Here is a 19,076-nt window from a genome sequence, read left to right as displayed (position 1 = left end):
GGCTTTGGTCTTATTTTATACACAGAATAAAAGACGGATTAATCTTTTTCTTTTTCTTTTTTTCGACGAAAAATATATTATTATCTATATTCTACGTACCTCGAGCCACCTCTTCTCTTGTCTTCTTTTGTGGACTAGTTAAGTCATGGTAAGAAGCTACGTAGTAAAGTGATTCCATTCACAACCACTTGCACAAAGTTCTTTTTAATAGTTTTGGACATATTTTTTCACATTTAACTCTTCACATGTGTTTTTCGTTTTTTTTTTTGTAAATATTTGTACACTTTGTCTTCTATAAATTGTAATGTTTTCAATTTTAATTTCGAAAATTAAGGAAAAAGTTGGATAACTTAGGTATTTTGATATGGTGATGATGGATTAGTCAATGGTTAATAGGTATACAATATTTACCTACTATAAATTAAATATTCTTTGTCGTATTTGATTGACCAAGTCTCTCTTAATTATTTCGTCTTGATGATGCATCTAATTAGAAAGTTATTTAATTACGCCAACTCTCACGCCAAAATTTGGATTTGATTACCAAATTAGAGTTTGTGCATTATTCATGTAAGATGACTCGGATCAGGTCGGGTCAACTCTTTGTGTTTTTTTCTTAAACTACAAACGGAGGTACATGTATTTGACTTTAATTTGTATTAGATTCAGACCCGTACATACGTGCGGGGTTAATTTCAGAAATTAAATTTGCTAATATGTTTATAATATATTACATATATATGAAGTATGTTTGTAAATGTATCTTTTAAGAAATATGTTATCAACATTTAATATTTGAACTCTACCAATTTTGTATTTGATTTGCTTTTAATTCGGTTTAGACAAAAAAATGATCGGATTTGTTTCTGTTATCAATAAAAATAATTACGTTAAAAAAATAGTAAGAGAAAGGTGGTATGTTAGTTTGAGACAGTAAATGAGTCAAGTCCCTTTTTATTTTCGACAACAAATACATTAGATTAACTTAAATGAGCCAATTGGAAGGAGAATCGTTTACAAAACTAATAAAATGGGGTTGAGTACAAACTTGTCATATCAAACGATCCGCAAGCACATTAGCATTCCTAGAAATCAAGGTCAAAGAGAAACTTGAAAATTCTTCCATGTCCACCTTGATGTCGTTGAGATAGGCTGAGAAGGCTGGCCAGTATGAAGGGGAAAACATCATCTGTAGAGTTTGCTACAAACAGATAAAGAATATGTAAAAGATTCAAAAATGCATGTATGTAAGGAGCTTTATTGGTAGATATATTTATTTGATATATCATTTATAACATAACCTTTATATTGGTTTGCTTTCATCAACTTGTTATCGATTCACCATAAATTTTAGATCGACATGATACCTAACTCAGATCGAGTGTGATCAGGGCTAGTGATCAGCAAAATTTATGTTAAACTTGATAATCCAGACAGATGTATGCATAATATTTACATATAAGAAATATATTGTGGGAAGACTATAAATTATGGTTAGATTATATATGAAAATTTTAATAAATATTTTTAAAATTGAAAAAAAAACAATAGAAATTCAATTTCGTTTTTAGTTTTTTTTTTCCATTTGTTTTAGTCTGAATTAATGAGTAGCCTCATTTAATTGTGTTTGATGAAAACCTAATATATTAAATGATGATTTGTTTTTATAGAATAATATTAAATTAGATGGTCGTGTTTAAAAAATATACTACCAAAATTAAATATGGTTGCATATTTACAATATCAATCTAAATAACTTCATTTGTTATGGAAACTTTAAAAACAACTTTCCTAGATATCGGCTAGTTATCAAGTTGTTGTTTTAATTTTGATTAGTTTGTAAACAAATATCCACTTGTTTATTTGACCAGGATCCAATGGGTTACAATATTACTTTTTTGCACTTTTTCTTCATTCAAAAATATTCTACCCTCTAGTCAAATATAAAAGAGAAACTGTGAATTTACAATTTCAAACCAGTTTTATAAAATATATTAATAAACAATTTCTCTTTTATACCATACATATATAACTTACACTATGTGTGGATAGATGCATAAATCTACTATAAGATTGCATGTTTTTTTCATCTATATAAGTCTTAACACAGTAAAACTAATTACAACTAAAATATATTTTTCATATCAAAGATTAAAGTCCCTTGAATGTACTACTCCTTCCCTGTATGACCTTGCATGCTTTCGTCCAAACCATTTGTTCTGCAGTGTCAACTGTAAATCATTTCTAAACGTATGCAAGTTCAAAAATCTGCTTAGACTAAATATATATTATTTACTTGAGAGTTGTGTGTCAGCACTAATATTATATTTTATTATACCATGTAATTTAGAGACTATATAATACATGAACTTAATTTATTATTGGTTTAGTGCCTTACCTCTTCATTTATTAATAATAACTTAATTATTGTATTTTTTAAAAAACTTAATTATTCTATTTTCTGCTTTCTTTTTTTTTCCTATATACTCAAGATGTGATTGGGTTAATATGTGTGGACGAAGATCTAAAACAAATCAATAAGTTATGTGATAAAAACACCATAAAAAATATTTAAATTTTAATGGAACTATAAAAACGCTAGAAAAAAATATTTTAATAGAACTACAGAAATGAATCTGAGTAATCAGTTTGTCAAACATTATTTATACAAAAACAAATAAGCTGTCACAATTTAGGTTTATAGGAAAAATATTAGTATTAAAAATATTTTTTCTTAATAGTTAGGTTCATAAAATTACTCCGAAAATTTTGGTTAGCAGTTTAGATAAATAAGATAACAATTCCTAATTTAAAAAATACATTTAGAGCTATGATCAATGTAATTCGATAAAGGAAAAATGTTTGTTATACTTGGTATACATTTTAAGAAACGATTTATTTATTTTATAAATAACATATTGTTGACTGTTTTGATTTTGTATTAATCTAGTTTCTTTAGTATACGGGATCTAAATTTTGTCCAAAAAAATAAAAGTATACGGAATCTGAATTTGAAATTCATTTTAATTATTTATAATATTTTTAATATTCATATTAATTAGTTTTGTTTTTAGTTAATTGTATTAAACTGATTTTTTATTTCCGTAATTATCTCACAGTATAAAAACAAATCAACTAAGTGTACTTGTATATAATTTCGAATTTAAACTTTCATTGTTATGTAAGCAACATTAAACAACTTCCTTGTTTGGGCAAAAATAATCGATTCATTTAGAGACTACGGAAACAAGAAATAAATGTTGAATAGTCGTTTTTATTGATCAAATATCGAGCTCAAATACAAGAGTTTAAGGCCCAACGAGTCAATTTAGGAACCCTAGCAATGCATTGGAATTAAGTCGTGTGGCTGTGTTTTTGGTCTCTTGTTTTGGCTTCGATTTCCCTCCCCTATCATGTCAAAATCGCTCCCTATTTATAGGGAAGTCCCTTTACCCTAATCCTCATGGGATGTGGGTTTGAGTAACCGCCTCTTCATGAGATAAGGTCGTTCCGAATATTCTCTCTACAAGATTGAGTCAAATATTCTCTAGACAATGTCATAGCAAATCAGAGTCGGTCACAAAGTCAGTTACATCCCATATTGACTCGTTGTTTGTCGTTACAGCCCGTATTGGCTCGTTAATTATTGTGTCGGCCCGTATCGGCTTGATGCTTGTCGTTACAGCCCGTATTGGCTTGATGCTTACCGTTACGGCCATTATTGACTCAATGTTTACCGTTACGGCCGGTATTGACTCAATGTTCTAGAGAATGCATAATTCTCTATTCTTTATAGAATATATCATAAATATAATATAATTTATCCATTATAATTTATATGATTAAAATTATGCCCAACAGTTTGCCCCCCACTCTCTATTTTCTTAGTAAGAATTTAGAGAGTAGTATAGACAAATGATATCATTTTAATAAATATAAAAGCTAAATATTTGTATAAGTCATGACATACCTTTAGATGTAGCCGTTTTCTCTCACTTGATTAATTCACTGCCTTCCACTAATGATGTTGTGATCCACATCATGATCTTGTAGTTTTGTAGTTTTGTAGCTTTGGAACGATGTTTATCCCATGGCAAGACATGTGACATTGTTTGTCATCACCGGTTTATCAAATCGATTGCACATTGGCTTCATATTGACAATTTTGTCATTGCTTATTTAATGAATTGGCCTCGCATTGGCTCTACGATATAGTTATCGAGATCAATTTCTTGAATTGGCTACACACTGATCCCATATTGGTTCTCAAACCAATATGCTGCCATAACCAATTTCTGGAATTGGTTACACATTAGTTCTGCATTGGCTGCAATTTGTCGGTTTAGCCTTAGCCAATTTGGTGAATTGGCTTCACATCGGCTCTAAAATGATAAAGTTATTGTAACCAAAGTTACCTGAATTGGCCACAACTTCACTTTGCATTGGCTCCAATTCTTTGAATCGGATACACGGTTGACTCAGTGTTGATTTAAGTTGACATTTGGCCATATCCACTTTATTGAATTGGCCGCACCTGAACTCTGGATTGGCTCTAAAACGCCAATTTGGCCTTAACCAATTTCTTGAATTGGCTGCACATTGGCCCTGCATTTGTTGCATTTATTCTAAAACGACAAATCGGCTATAATCAATTTCTCGAATTCAGTGTACACTGACTCCGACTTGGTTCGGAAACGACTGTGCAACCATAACCCAATTCTTGAATTAGCTATACGCGCGTTGGCTTTAAATAGACAATATGGCTCCTACCCAATTTCGTGAATTGGCTTCATGTTGAGTCAGCTTTGGCTTCAAAATGACAATGTGGTCCCTAACCAATTTCTTGAACTGGCTACATATTGACTCTACATTGGCTTTTAAATGACAATGTGGTTCCTAACCAATTTCTTGAATTGATTACACATTGACTTTATATTGGCTTTTAAATGACAATGTGGTTCTTAACCAATTTCTTGAATTGGCTACACATTGCCTTTACATTGGCTTTTAAATGACATTGTAGTTCCTAACCAATTTCTTGAATTGGCTACACATTGCCTTTATATTGGCTTTTAAATGACAATGTGGTTCGTAGCCAATTTCTTGAATTGGCTACACATTGCATTTACATCGGCTTTTACATGATAATGTGGTTCTTAACCAATTTCTTGAATTGGCTACACATTGCCTTTACATTGGCTTTTAAATGACAATGTGGTTCCTAACCAATTTCTTTAATTGGCTACACATTGCCTTTAAATTGGCTTTTAAATGACAATGTGGTTCCTAACCAATTTTTTGAATTGGCTACACATTGCCTTTATATTGGCTTTTAAATGACAATACGGTTCTTAACCAATTTCAAGAATTGGCTACACATTGCCCCTAAAATGCCAATTATAATGGCTATACATCGACGATTTTGACATAGCCAAATCATTAATGCCATGCTCGTGACATGATCCGGGTTCGTGACCCAATTAAAGTGTTTCATAGCTCATTTCTTGTTAGCAAGCGTTTTGCTGTCAAGTTTGCTAAGTTTGGATCCGACCATCAGGTGGATTCCAGATTTGTTACATTCCCATAGCGACGTCTCGCTAATAGGCAGTTGTAGCGAATGTTTCGTGTTTCAGGTGATTACCTAATTTTCGTAGCGAGTCTATCGTTCACGTATTCGTGTATCAATGGCCTCACTACTATATGAACAACTTCAGGACCATGTCCTGTGTTGTAAGTCATGTTTATCTTGTATCGTGAAAAACTTCACATCGGATGACATGATTTTATAGTCTTGCAACAAGATTTATTGCTCATGTTCATGACATGAGTTTTAAGTTTTAGTAGAGAACGTCATGAAGATTTGTGCATCAAATGTCTCACCATAAGATTCTTGTTAACGAGTGTTTCGTTGTCAAGTTTTTGCATCCAGTGATTCGTCACATAATTTGCTAGTGCCTGCTTCCTCAACTGGTTAGCAGTGACTATCATATTGAAAAATTGCTTCCTCAATGGGTAAACATCCGTAAACTTTTCAAGTTTGTAGATTCGTTAGCATTGGTTCTCCAAGGGTAAGCATTTTCTTACTGATTTTTGTCATCAGCACATGGCTACCGAGTTGACAAAGTATACTCTCATAATTGGTAATGAGTTACTAAAAACTTAGTTATTTTATATAAAAAATCTATCAATGTTGAAAGAAGTAAAACTAGAACTAAAAACGAAAATGAATAATAACTTATTAAACCTTTCAATAACCTGATACCATCATGCCTAACCAAATCGAGACGTCGTTGATGTCTTCGTCATTTTGACGATTTGCGCTCCTCACTTTCAGTTTTGTTTAAAGTTTGATAAGGTTCCTCACCATTACTTTTGACGCTAGTGTATTCGCTTCGATGTCTTTGGTAAGGTTTATCATCTCGTGTTGATCTTTCGTTTCTCACTATGCAAGAGTCAAAATGTGACAAATGTCGATGTCGATACGGTGTATTTTCTTCCCATTTTATTTGTGCCCATGCACGTGAGAATACATCCTCCATCGTTCTACATTGATATTTGGTTAGCTCTTTGTACAAGTCGCCATCTGGGAGTAAACCTCTCTTGAATGCCGATATGGCAGTAGACATGTTGCAACTTGGTATTGACACATTCTCCTTGTTGAATCGTCCCACATAGGCACGTAATGACTCATCTCTCTTCTGTCGCACCTCATGAAGGTCATCTGCTGTCTTTTCGAGATTCATGCTGCTTGCAAATTGTTCAACAAAAAGATCTGTCAATGATGCAAACAAATTTATTGAGCCGTTTGGCAAGTTGATAAACCACTGAAGCGCAGCCCCCGTAAGGCTTGAGACAAACCCTTTGCACATGGTAGCTTCTTGATATTCTCTTTGAATGGCCGTCGTGAACATTCGTTGTTTGTATTGCGATATGTGGTTATCCGGATCGGATGTTCCATCATACATCTTCATTGTTGGTAGCACGAATTTTCTCGGTATCTCAGTGAGTGCAATTTCATCAGAGAACGGTGTGTCAGCATACGAATGTAAGTTGCTCTTCCGGATTGGCTGAGCTACACCTGGTAGTTGTTCAATCATCGCTTCCATCTCTCCAAAATGTTTGTTGAACATTGCTTCCAAGTGGGCGAATTGTCCTTGCTCGATTCCTGTCATGTGCGGTGTGTTGACAACTCCCTATTGATCCAAATTTTCTCCTTGGATAAGGGTTTCACGTGCCTGCCTTGTGTCAGGGTTTTCTCCGCCGTTCTCTTCCTGATGAGGAGTTTCCAACCGTCCGTCTCCCGTTGTGGGTGTTCGATTATTGGTTCTAGGCGTTGAGTTAAGGTCTTGCATCCGATTCACTTGCACGCCGTGAAATCTAGAGCTTGCTTCGGTAAAAATTCTCCCTGCTGTCACGAGCGAAGCGTTCTCCTCCCGTAGCCTAGCGTTATCTGCCTCGATATATGATAGCTTCTGCACTGCCTTGTTCAGCTTAGTAGTCAGGGCTTCAAGCTGAGCAGCGACATTCGCATCAGTGTTAGTCGTATCTCCTCCGTTTCCCGTCATCTCACGTAGTTTACTCTAGCCCCTTCTTCTAGCGCCAATTGTTTGGGCAAAAATAATCGATTCGTTTAGAGACTACGGAAACAAGAAATAGATGTTGAATAGTCGTTTTTATTGATCAAATATCGAGCTCAAATACAAGAGTTTAAGGCACAATGAGTCAATTTAGGAACCCTAGCAATGCTTTGGAATTAAGTCGTGTGGCTGTGTTTTGGTCTCTTGTTTTGGCTTCGATTTCTCTCTCCTATCATGTCGAAATCGCTCCCTATTTATAGGGAAGTCCCTTTACCCTAATCCTCATGGGATTTGGGTTTGAGTAACCGCCTCTTCATGAGATAAGGTCGTTCCGAATATTTTATCTACAAGATTGAGTCAAATATTCTCTTGATAATGTCGTAGCAAATCAGAGTTGGTCACAAAGTCAGTTACATCCCATATTGACTCGTTGTTTGTCGTTACGGCACGTATTGGCTTGATGCTTAGCGCCAATTGTTTGAATGCATAATTCTCTATTCGTTATAGAATATATCATAAATATAATAGAATTTATCCATTATAATTTATATGATTAAAATTATGCCCAACATTCCTAAAATGTTGAGTAATTAAAATGTCGATTACCTTAATTATTCAAACTGATATGATTTTTTTATGCTGCATTATTAGGAAACTTACTATTTTGTATATGTTTGGATACACATTTATTTCCAATCATGTGGGTAGATTTGTTTAGATTTAGTGGCATCTACACCAAAATATCGTGTTACCATATTTGTTTAGTTTCGTTTTTAATGTGTTAAAATCAATTAATATTTGTTTGACTACTACACTAAAATATCAATTAATGTTTGTTCGTTCCGATTCTTTTTGGCTCATATCTATTATGATTTCTCAAACAATAATAATTGTATTGGTATTTCCTAAAATTATTGTTTTTATTAAACAAAAACAAAATAAATTATTCTTCGTTCAAAGAACGAAATTTAACTTCATAACTTTGTGATTTAGTCTTTGGAAATACCTATACAGTGATAACAATTACAAATTGTGTAGCTATTTGACTTCGATCACCATTTCTATATGATTTAAGCTCATTTGACTTTACCATTTTATAAGTTCTGAAATAAATATTGTATTTGTATTTTACAAAAAAATCATCGTTCTTATCAAACAAAATAAACTAATTCTTCGTTCAAACAAGGATTAAAATAAATGCATAACTTGGTGATTTATTCTTTTGAATATTATTTGCGATTTCCACCAACACAAACATCAAAATAAAAACTTACAACAAAAAATATTATGTAGAATAGACGCAACTTTGTAAAACATATAGTTTAAAATATTATAAATATAAGATATTTTTATGAGAATTATGGTAAAGAGCTACAATTAAAAAAAAACCATTATGACAAAGTGATCCTTACTGAAAATATTGAACTATAGGTTATAATGAGTAAGGTAATTTCTATTAAATAATTAGAATTAAAAAAAATATTTAATAATGAGTGAAACAATATCAACGGAAAATTAAAATTAAAATACACAACACTTAAGTACAAAATAAAATAAACTTTAAATATTTAAATAATTATTAACAAAAAGTTACGATAAATAGACGCAACTGTAAATTCTATATTAAGTTTATTAAATTTATATGTTACTATAATCATTTCTAAAATTTTAGTTAGATGATAGAATAACATTGAATATTAGATATAAAAAATTAAAAAAATATATTCAAATTATTTTGATTTAACATAAAATGAAAAATTTGTTTCAACAAACAATGATTTGTTAGTTATTGATGAAGAGACAAATATATAGAGAGTTCAAAAGATATGACTATTTAAATAGACACATCTATTAGAACGAAAAGTTGTGATGAAAATATATGAATAAAATATAGTGAAAATGCACAACTCTACAATGAACAAATACAACTGTTTTAGTTTTTTAGAAAGACAAATAAAACAAAAAATTTTACAAAAAAGTACTTCGAAAAGTTGCAACTGTTGTTCTCATTTATTCAGATTGTTATTATTATTTTTAAATATTAAAATATATTTTTAACAGAAAGTTAAGATAAGTAGACACAACTGTAAATTCAATATTAAGTTGTATAAAATGCTATAATCATTTCTAAAATTTTAGTTAGATTATAGAATATATTCAATTATCTAGACTCCACATAAAATGGAATATTTGTTTCAACGAACTTGTTAGTTACTGATCAAGAGACAAATATAAAGAGAGTTCAAAAAGCATGACTATTTAAATAGACACACCTATTAAAATGAAAAGTTGTGATGAAAAATATAAATAAAATATAGTGAAAAGACACAACTCTACAATGAACATATACAACCGTTTGAATTAAAAACACAAATAAAAACATTTTTTTACGAAAAGGTACTACGAAAAATCTCAACTGTTGTGTCTGCACTTGATTATACCTACAAACTCATATAAACTGCTAGTTATATAATCCATCTAACTCTTGGAAAAAGACTTTCTGTATAAAATTAACTAAAAGTTATAAATTAGATTCATCATTCCAAAAATCTTTTGTTAAAACAAGAATTGGAGGAATCTCTTTACTTTTAAAATAATGAATGCTAGAGAATAATTTAGAGAGCTGTAAAAACCGTTGAGATTGAAATTTTATATTATTTGGTTTCATGGCAAAAAAATGAAAACAGTTCAAACAGATATATATATAGATTTCAAAAGATATGAATATTCGAATAGACACAACTCTACAATAAACAGATGTAACTTTACAAAAAAATCATTACAATGAACAATCGCAACTTTGTGTAAAACACACAATTTAAATTTTCTACAGATTTTTCTGAAAAATTATCCAAAAAGTACGATTGAAAAAACACAACTTTTGGTGGCATTTATTTGGATTCCTATTATATATATATATGTACTTTCATTAATTGTATATATATATATAACTAACTAAAAGTTGTAAATTAGATTCATCATTCCAAAAATCTTTTGTTAAATCAAGACTTAGAGGAATTTGTTACTTTTAAAAGAACTAGAAAATAATTTAGAGAGCTGTAAAAACCGTTGAGATTGAAATTTATAGTATTTTGTGTAATGGCAAAAAAATAAAAACAGTTCAAACAGACAAATATATAGAATTCAAAAGATACGAATATGAATAGACACAACTCTATAATGAACAGTTCCAACTTTACAAAAAACCGTTACAATGAACAATCGCAACTTTATGTAAAACACAATTTAATTTTTCTACAGATTTTTTTGGAAAATTATCCAGAAAGTACGATTGAAAAAACACAACTTTGGTGGCATTTATTTGAGATAGATTCATCATTCCAAAAATCTTTTGTTAAATCAATAATTAGAGGAATTTTTTGATTTTTAAAAGAATAATTGCTAGAAAATAATTAAGAAAAATAAATAAACCGTTGAGATTGAAATTTTAGTTGATTTTGTATCATGGCAAAAAAATGAAAACAGTTCAAACAGACAAATATATATAGATTTCAAAAGATACGAAGGTTCCAATCAACACAACTTTATAGTGAACAGTTGTAACTTTTCATAAATAACAAATAACAGTTTTAATGATTCATCATGACTTTTCAGAAAATATCTAAAAGGTATGATTGAAAGAACACAACTGTTGGTCGCATTTATTCGGTTTGTTATTATTATATAGATTTTGCCTAATAATGCATAAATATTTGCTACCTAAATCCAAATATGTAAAGATGAAGAGTCATTTTGAGAAAGTTAAAAGGAGGGAGCCATAGTGATTTGCCTAATCTCCACCCATAATTTGGTTATACACCTAACTATATAATAATGAAATATTTAGATTACATGTTACTACTACTTTGTAAATTCTAGTTGCCATTATTGATTATTTGCATGGGAGAAAATTTTGACTGATTCTTTCACTAAACTCTCCATCACATTAATTGTAGAAATGATAAAAAAAATCAATGTTTTGTAGTGGAATAAAGATTCCACATTTCCACTCATCTCTCTGCCTCACCATCGGTGATGTTTCCACATTTGAGCCAACAAGCTAGTAGCATTAGATTCTCAATTTTTCTATAAGCACAGGTGGTATATAATAAACTAAACTACTCACCAGTAACCATCAATTTAATAACAAATTTAGACTCCCTTTAGTGGTTCTTCACATTTTTATGAATAACCCCCATAAATAGAAAATTTGTGGCCTTGACGGAGAAGCTTTCTATACTATCGTGTTGGAACCTTGATATGAATGCAAGCATATTATAAGGTTCTTCTTAATCGAGTACCAATGGACGAAACTCATAACATGTACTTACCTTTTATGATGTCCTTCTTCTCTTCCTTTGTGCCTCTATAAAACGCAAGCAATAAGCAAGTGAGTTTCATTCTTCTTCAATGGTCTATACTACAAAGAAGAAGGAGATGAACAGAATTGCGAATGTAAAAAGAGTGATGAAAGGGAAGAACAACAAGTTGTTGTTGGTGAGTGTGAATGTTCTTGGAAGTGTTGGTCCTATAAGGTTTTTGGCCAACGAAGAAGATGAAGTTTCAACTGTTATCAACACAACTTTGAAAGCCTATGCTCGTCAAGGCAGGATCCCGGTTCTAGGGTTTGATGTCGATAACTTTATTTTCTATTCCATTAATGCCGGATTCAACAGTATTTCTACCACACTCTTTACTTGTTCTCCGGAGTCACGTGAATTCTCGATTGATTTGACTTTATTGTTTATTTTTTTATCATTGTTTTGGTGTTAGCTTTGCATCCAGAGGAGAAGATAGGTTCAATGGATGTAACAAATTTCTTGATGTGCAAGAAAGAGCCACGGCCATTGGAAAAAGTCGAAGGAATAAGAAAGAGTAAAGCTCGGGTAGGCCATGGATGGAAAACTCGTCTTCTTCGGTCCATATTAGGATAAATTCTATACAATTTACAAATTTAACTTTATACAACTCTGAAGGATTATAGACAATATTATCAATGTGATGTGGACGCTTAATTGATGGTCAATGGTATACGTCAAGACATATACCATAAAGTATTTATGTGTTATTTTAAAACTTACAAAATATTGAATCGTACCTTTCTTTATCTTCTTATTTATCGAGGATTTCCTTGGAAAATTACCTATCGAGCTAAACCGTTGACCATATACATCAACCATTGACCATCAATTATGTTAAAAGATAATTGATGGTCATAATCTTCGCCGTTCATTACAAAAGATCATGATCGTTGATTTAGCGGGTTTCAAATTTCTTTCGGAGAAACTTGCAAGTTGAAATAACCCGATTGGATTTATTTCAGATCCTTTTGTTTTAATCCACTATAATTAAGTTTTGCTTCAGATTCTCACTCTCTCTCGTCCAATTATGTTTCACTTTCTTTGTCATGAAACAGACCCATCATTATGCTCTGTACGAAAAGATAAATGGATTTTTACAAGAGCAGATTCTAACACGAAATGGTCTGTCTTCTCTTTTCTCTTAAATGTTTTTGGAATCTTGTTATTTAGAAGTTCGGCTCATACAGTTTCAGGTTAAACTAAACTCAAAAGCCTGCTTTGGTCTATGCACTAACCTTATGCAATAAATTTTAATCTCCACTCTATGCTACTCATTTCCTACTTAAAGCTAGTCCTTGCATGTATAATTAAAACCAAGCTTGATTGTAATCAGTGGAAACAATCCGCAAATCCGTTTTTGCTATTTCTACGCCAAAACTGCCTTTATTATGAGAACCGTCTTATGAGGAATCTTATAATAACAACAACAATAGCGATTATCACCAAAAACAAAAGAAAAATGCAGCACAAACAACAACGTATTGTCAAAAAAAAATTATCCGTAACAGGAAAGCCATGACCATGCCAGCAACCTCCAGCATCGGCTCCACATCGGTAGCAAAAATTATGTCCACATCTGCCAGTTATCAAGTAACATGTGTTGAAACAAAAAAAAAAATCATAATCAATAAAATCCAAAAAAGTACTATATGTGAATTAGAGATGATGATACATACCTGCAAATTACACTGACGCATCCATGAGCAAGTTCAATCATGTGTTTACATTTTCTGCATTGACGCCACAATTTCTCATTTGCTAGATCTTTCAGCATTCCATCGTATTCTGTAGGATTTGGATGTAGCCACTTGTACTGGTCGCACGACAAGTTATTATGCCAAGGAACTTTGCAGTTGATGCAAAAGGGTTCACCGCATTTTACACAGCAACTCCTAACTCCAATAAGTTCAAAGAGATTGGTTTCCGACATTAAAGTCGAGCACCTCGGATTTGGACAGTAAACACTTTTTGTTACAAGAATTTTATCTTCTTTGAACCTTTTGCCCCACATCTTTTTTAGTTTAGGTGTCAAAAGGTTGACACAATATCTATAAGTCAACCTAGATTTGCATTGATAACCAGGACATGTCATTAGACTTCCCATGGCTAGTCTCACCTCTATATGACTTTTCACACATTCAGAACAAAACATATGACCACATTTATCAATGGAGAACATTTGATCAGCATTGATGCCATCGTTCAAACAGATATTGCAAGTCTCTTTCTCATCAGGCATATCTATGATGATCTCTGAAGAGTTTGCTTCTATTGCAATCTGATCATCATTGATGTTATTGTTCATACTTATATTGGAAGTCTCTTTCTCACCAGACATACCTGTGATGATTTCGGAAGAGATTGCTTCTATTGCAAGTGCGTAGGCAAAATTACCTTGATTTAGGTCATCTGCTGCTTCTACTAGAGTGCCTCCTTCCGCCGTAATATATGAAGGTTCTTTTCTAAGGAGACGGCATTATGACATTAACTCGATGATATAAATCGAGCTAATATATTATTTCTATTGACCTTAAAGGAAAAAATAAATAGAAATAGTAATCTTAGTATATTGAAGTAAAGAATTTTTGTGTATAATAAGGAAGTAAAGGAATCTTAAAAATAGAAATCATCTTTGTAATACTCTTAAATTATTCATTTTCTTTTTGGTAGTGACTCTTAAATTATTCATCTCCATCCACTAAATTCATTTTTCTCTCTTTCATTCATCTACTTTACGTGAATTTATTTTACTTTTTTTTTTTTGGTAAACTTGTGAATTTCATTAAAATGAAACGTTTGCAAAAATTAAAGCAACTTAGATACTTGAGGCCATCCCTTGCCAAAAAAAACTAAAAACAAGAGAGGGTCTGACAAAGGCGGACAATGAGTAGATCAACTAGTCATATTTTAGCCAGGTTTGCAAAAGATTTTTGAACTTCCTGCGATGTTATTTTACTTTCTTACCAGATCGTTTAATTGTTTTATTTGGAACATACATCCACAGCCAAAGTCATTCTCAAAACTCCGGAAATATAAAGAATATATAGAGAGGAGTGAACATGATCAACATTCTAGCCGTTAGAGATAATATTGTATTTGGGATCTTCCCAAAGTATATATGTAAATTAGTAAATTAGGTTTGTGGGTATGTGGTTACATACATTTCATTGTACATTTTATTCAAGTATGAATGATATGAAATTGAAAGATGTCACTAGCTTTACTGTGACCTGAAGAAAATTGTTTGTCACATGATTGAAGAACTTATTTCCACCTATGAATGTGTTAGATCCGACATGTCATCATAATATTTTCTTTCATCTTGAGATCCTCTCGTAATATATAGTCTTGTTGAGTCTGAATAGTTCCGTTTGAGGTTTACACATTTGTTCTTGATTTTCGAGTTCCCAGCTTCCAAGACCTCATCCTTTACGATAGTTTCAACTGGGACTTCCTAATATATTTGTTTAAATTTTCATTTTCGAGTAACATAACATGGTTGGTCACGTGGTTAGATACAACTTTTTATGTGAGACACAGAGACTAGGAAACATTATTATATATATCATATCATACTATATTAATTGGGAAGTACAAATATGAAACTAACCTTAAATGTGTAAAAAATTACATTAAAATTAATAAATTAATTAAATAAATATAATTAATTAAAAAACGAAAATCCAAGATACATTAAATAATAGAAAAGTAAAAAAAAAATCTATTAGAATCAAAACTAATCCATATTAAAAAAAAATTAACAGCTAAGATTTTAAAAATCTAATCATATAAAATCTACAGCTACAAATTTTATCCTACTATATTAATTGAGAAGTACAAATATGAAACTGACCTTAAAATGTGTAAAAATTACATTCAATTGCCATTAAAAACTTAATTAAGATTAGTTAATTAATTAAATAATTAAAATTAATTAAAAATGAAAATCGGAGACACATCAAATAAAATAAACTGTAGAAAAAAAAATCTATAATCAAAACTAATTTGTACCTAAAAAAATAACAGGTAAGATTTTAAAAACCAAATCGAATAAAATATACAGCTATTTTATGAAAAAAAATTTCCATCACAGGTTAAAATTATTACTGACAAGAAAAGGAAGTCACGGAAAAAAACAATGAATGCTGTTTTCAAAGAGACTTTTTAGAACTTTTACTAGCTATATTTAGTTGTTGTTTTTACATGTTAGTAAGGATTGTGTTTAGTTGACAAAGGTCTAAACAATTTTATTCATTACATACAAATGTTTTATTGACATGTTTTTAATAAACATTTTTAAAATACAAAAATTTTAATATAAATAAATAAAAATTTTTAATCATAAATTATTATAAATAACATTATAATAAAATAAATTATTACAAATTTAATTAAAAAAATGTTCAGCCGGCGGAAAAGGTACCTAGAATTGGATTAATCAAGAATTCAAAGGAAGGGGAAATTCACATCGTTTAAAGTTGTACATATTGGAAGGTGGAGGAGAAGAAGAGGTGGTATCACCAACCATGGCCTCAGCCGGTGAATTTTGTGAGGGAGATATTGATGGGAAAATGTTTTTCTTATACAATTTCTTATCTCAAACAGAGAGCTCAACTTCTTCTTCTTCTCCATCTTCGGGCGAATCAGCCATTAATTTAGGGGCCATCGACCTCCCTAGTCAACCTCTTTTTCTCTGTCCTTCTTTACGTTTCAAAGTTGAAGAGTTAAAACGAGAGGATAAATTTTCGAAAAGCTTTATCCCGTTCACTACTTCTCCTCACTTCCCTAGTCCAAGACGCACTAATCAACAAGTCAAGTATTTGCTTGGTTCTCATAGCCCCGACGACGACAATTGTAAGCTCCCTGTTGTCCCTCTCTTTTGGTGTAATAATAAAGAGTCTGACTATAACCAGTTCAGTTGCGGAGCATGCCAAAGTTCCAATCTTGGCACAAACTATTATTTTTGTGTCACATGTCATAGAATGTTCCACAAAGAATGTGTGGAGTCTCCACTTGAGATCAATCACCCTTCGTATCCTTTTCGACCTCTTCAACTTGTCAGTCCTCCATACATTAGCATTGTTGACATTGTGGCTTGTAGGACTTGCAATTTACTCTATAACTTAAGTTATGATAGTCCTACCTACAAGCTTACTTTGGATCCGGTTTGTGCAATGAAGTCAATAACTTTCGTTATAGACCACCCAAAACAACATCTTCATCCTCTCACCTTTTTCCCCAAACAAGCATTTCTCCCGTGCAATGTTTGTGGCCTGATTAAAGAATATATTCCCACCTATGCTTGTCTTCGATGTGTCTTCGTAGTCCATCAAGATTGCATTTATTTTCCACATGTCATAAAAATATCTCGTCACCACCACCGTATCTCTTTTATCTCTTCTCTTCCATACGGAAAATGGTTTTGTGGAGTCTGTCGTCGAGAGGTTGATAAGAATTATGGTGCGTTTACTTGTAACAAGTGCAGTGATTATTTTGTCCATACAAGATGTGCATTGCGTAGAGACTTGTGGGATGGAGAGGATCTCGATGGAGTACCTGAAGAAGATGAGATCATTGTCGAGCCATTTGAGACGATAGCTGATGGAAGAATAATCCATTTCTCTCATAGTCATTATCTGAAGATTAGTGAAGTTTATGAAGAAGACAAGTGTTGTCAAGCTTGCGTCCTTCCAATCTACGAGGGTAATTATTATTCGTGTATAGATCAATGTGAATTTTTCCTCCATGAAACATGTGCGAATTCTCCTCGCAAGATACATCATCCGTTGCATCCTCGACCACTAACGCTAAAGGTAGTCGCTAATGAAAATTATGAGGGTTATGGTCCCTTCAGATGTGATCTTTGTGGACGTGAAAGTTGTGGTTTCGTCTATGAAAGTCTTGTAGCAGTAGGAGAGTGGAGTTACAAACTAGACCTACGGTGTGCCTCGGTTTCTGAACCATTTGAATATCAAGGTCACGACCATCCTTTATTCCTAGCTTTATCGCGAGAAGAAGAATTATCAACAATGTGTCAAGTCTGCCAAGAAGTCACTTTTGAAAGAAAAGAGAATCGAAAACTAAATTGCATCGAATGCGATTATATTATATGTTTTAGGTGTGCTACCTTACCATTCAAGGCAAGGTATAAGCATGACAAACATTTCCTCACATTTTGGAAGGTGAAAGAGGCAAGTGATCATTCCGGCTGGTGCGAGGTATGCGAAAGAAAAATAGTATATTCAAGAAAAGGTGGGTTTTATGCGTGCGATGACTGCTGCACCACTATCCATGTTGATTGTTTGCTTGGGGAGGACATGTATATGAAACATGGTGAAAGCATAAAGATTTCTGGGAAGCAGTTTCAAATTCTTCGCAACAGTATGACTCGGCCATTTTGTCATGAACGTTACGGTGAAGAACACCGTTGTCCACAAAAAGTAGTTTTTAAATTAGAAAACAAGACATTTTGTTCTTTACGTTGTTCATAATTTATCCACCTAAAAATCGCTCTGCCATCTCTCGTATGTGCTTCGACATCGTCTTTTTCGGTTATTTGCACTCTAGTCTTCTTTTTCCATTGAAACACATTGTAATCTTCGATATTTATCTCACCAGGAATTTCTTGTAATTTCAATGATTTTTTTTTGTCTCGATCTCCTTTGCTTGTTCTTTGTTTCAATAACTGATCTATATGAGACACTTTGTTTATTATTCTTTCTTTAAAATTTTGTTTGATGCTGCTTGTAGTTATGTTTCTAAGCATACGTAACTAAATTAGCAGGTGAGAAAGAGATGGTATAAGCTCAATAAAAAGTACTTGGACTCCATGATGTTCTCCATGAGTATGGGTGAATCTGATTATAATTTCAAAGACATTTGTAGTATCAAAGACGATATGGATAATAAGAGACCGACATCATCACTAAAATAGATTGATTAAGTTCTTACTCATCTTTGGCTAATAGTAACTGAAGAAATAACATAGTATTCAAACAAGTCGTTACGTTAATTAACGGGTTTTTTTTTATGGACTATATTTTGACAGTACTGGTTAATGTATTTTTGCACCATTCAAACAAGATATATATATATATATATATATATATATATATATATATATATATATATATATATA

The 19,076-nt window shown here is 32.0% G+C and overlaps 3 protein-coding genes across 3 annotated transcripts; 2 read left to right on the top strand and 1 right to left on the bottom strand.

Moving 5' to 3' along the window:
• Positions 11,891-12,669, top strand: LOC104733884. The gene is made up of 2 exons (XM_019233897.1): positions 11,891-12,252; positions 12,351-12,669. Exons 1-2 carry the CDS (start codon positions 11,988-11,990, stop codon positions 12,509-12,511), a joined length of 426 nt encoding a protein of 141 aa, XP_019089442.1. The 5' UTR covers positions 11,891-11,987; the 3' UTR covers positions 12,512-12,669.
• LOC104733883 (probable E3 ubiquitin-protein ligase ARI5) lies at positions 13,325-15,113 on the bottom strand. The gene is made up of 4 exons (XM_019233654.1): positions 15,100-15,113; positions 14,279-14,400; positions 13,615-14,179; positions 13,325-13,514 (listed from the first exon to the last, which is right to left on the bottom strand). Exons 1-4 carry the CDS (start codon positions 15,111-15,113, stop codon positions 13,325-13,327), a joined length of 891 nt encoding a protein of 296 aa, XP_019089199.1.
• On the top strand, positions 16,392-18,534 carry LOC104732659. Its single transcript, XM_019233852.1, has one exon. It carries the CDS (start codon positions 16,465-16,467, stop codon positions 18,427-18,429), a length of 1,965 nt encoding a protein of 654 aa, XP_019089397.1. The 5' UTR covers positions 16,392-16,464; the 3' UTR covers positions 18,430-18,534.

Source organism: Camelina sativa, chromosome 12 (genome assembly GCF_000633955.1).
Source record: "Camelina sativa cultivar DH55 chromosome 12, Cs, whole genome shotgun sequence".
Taxonomy (NCBI): domain Eukaryota; kingdom Viridiplantae; phylum Streptophyta; class Magnoliopsida; order Brassicales; family Brassicaceae; genus Camelina; species Camelina sativa.
Note: the sequence above shows the minus strand (reverse complement) of the source record. Positions and strands in the feature narration are given on the sequence as shown.

What these genes read in the sequence shown, in the direction of transcription:
- LOC104732659 (XM_019233852.1), top strand. Translation starts at nt 16,465, where the DNA reads ATGGCCTCAGCCGGTGAATTTTGTGAGGGAGATATTGATGGGAAAATG.
- LOC104733883 (XM_019233654.1), bottom strand. An exon ending in CTCTTCCGAAATCATCACAG is followed by an intron (nt 14,180 to 14,278) that starts GTATGTCTGGTG and finishes AGATCATCATAG; the next exon opens with ATATGCCTGATGAGAAAGAG. An exon ending in TGCGTCAGTGTAATTTGCAG is followed by an intron (nt 13,515 to 13,614) that starts GTATGTATCATC and finishes GATAACTGGCAG; the next exon opens with ATGTGGACATAATTTTTGCT.
- LOC104733884 (XM_019233897.1), top strand. Translation starts at nt 11,988, where the DNA reads ATGGTCTATACTACAAAGAAGAAGGAGATGAACAGAATTGCGAATGTA. An exon ending in CATTAATGCCGGATTCAACA is followed by an intron (nt 12,253 to 12,350) that starts GTATTTCTACCA and finishes TTTTGGTGTTAG; the next exon opens with CTTTGCATCCAGAGGAGAAG.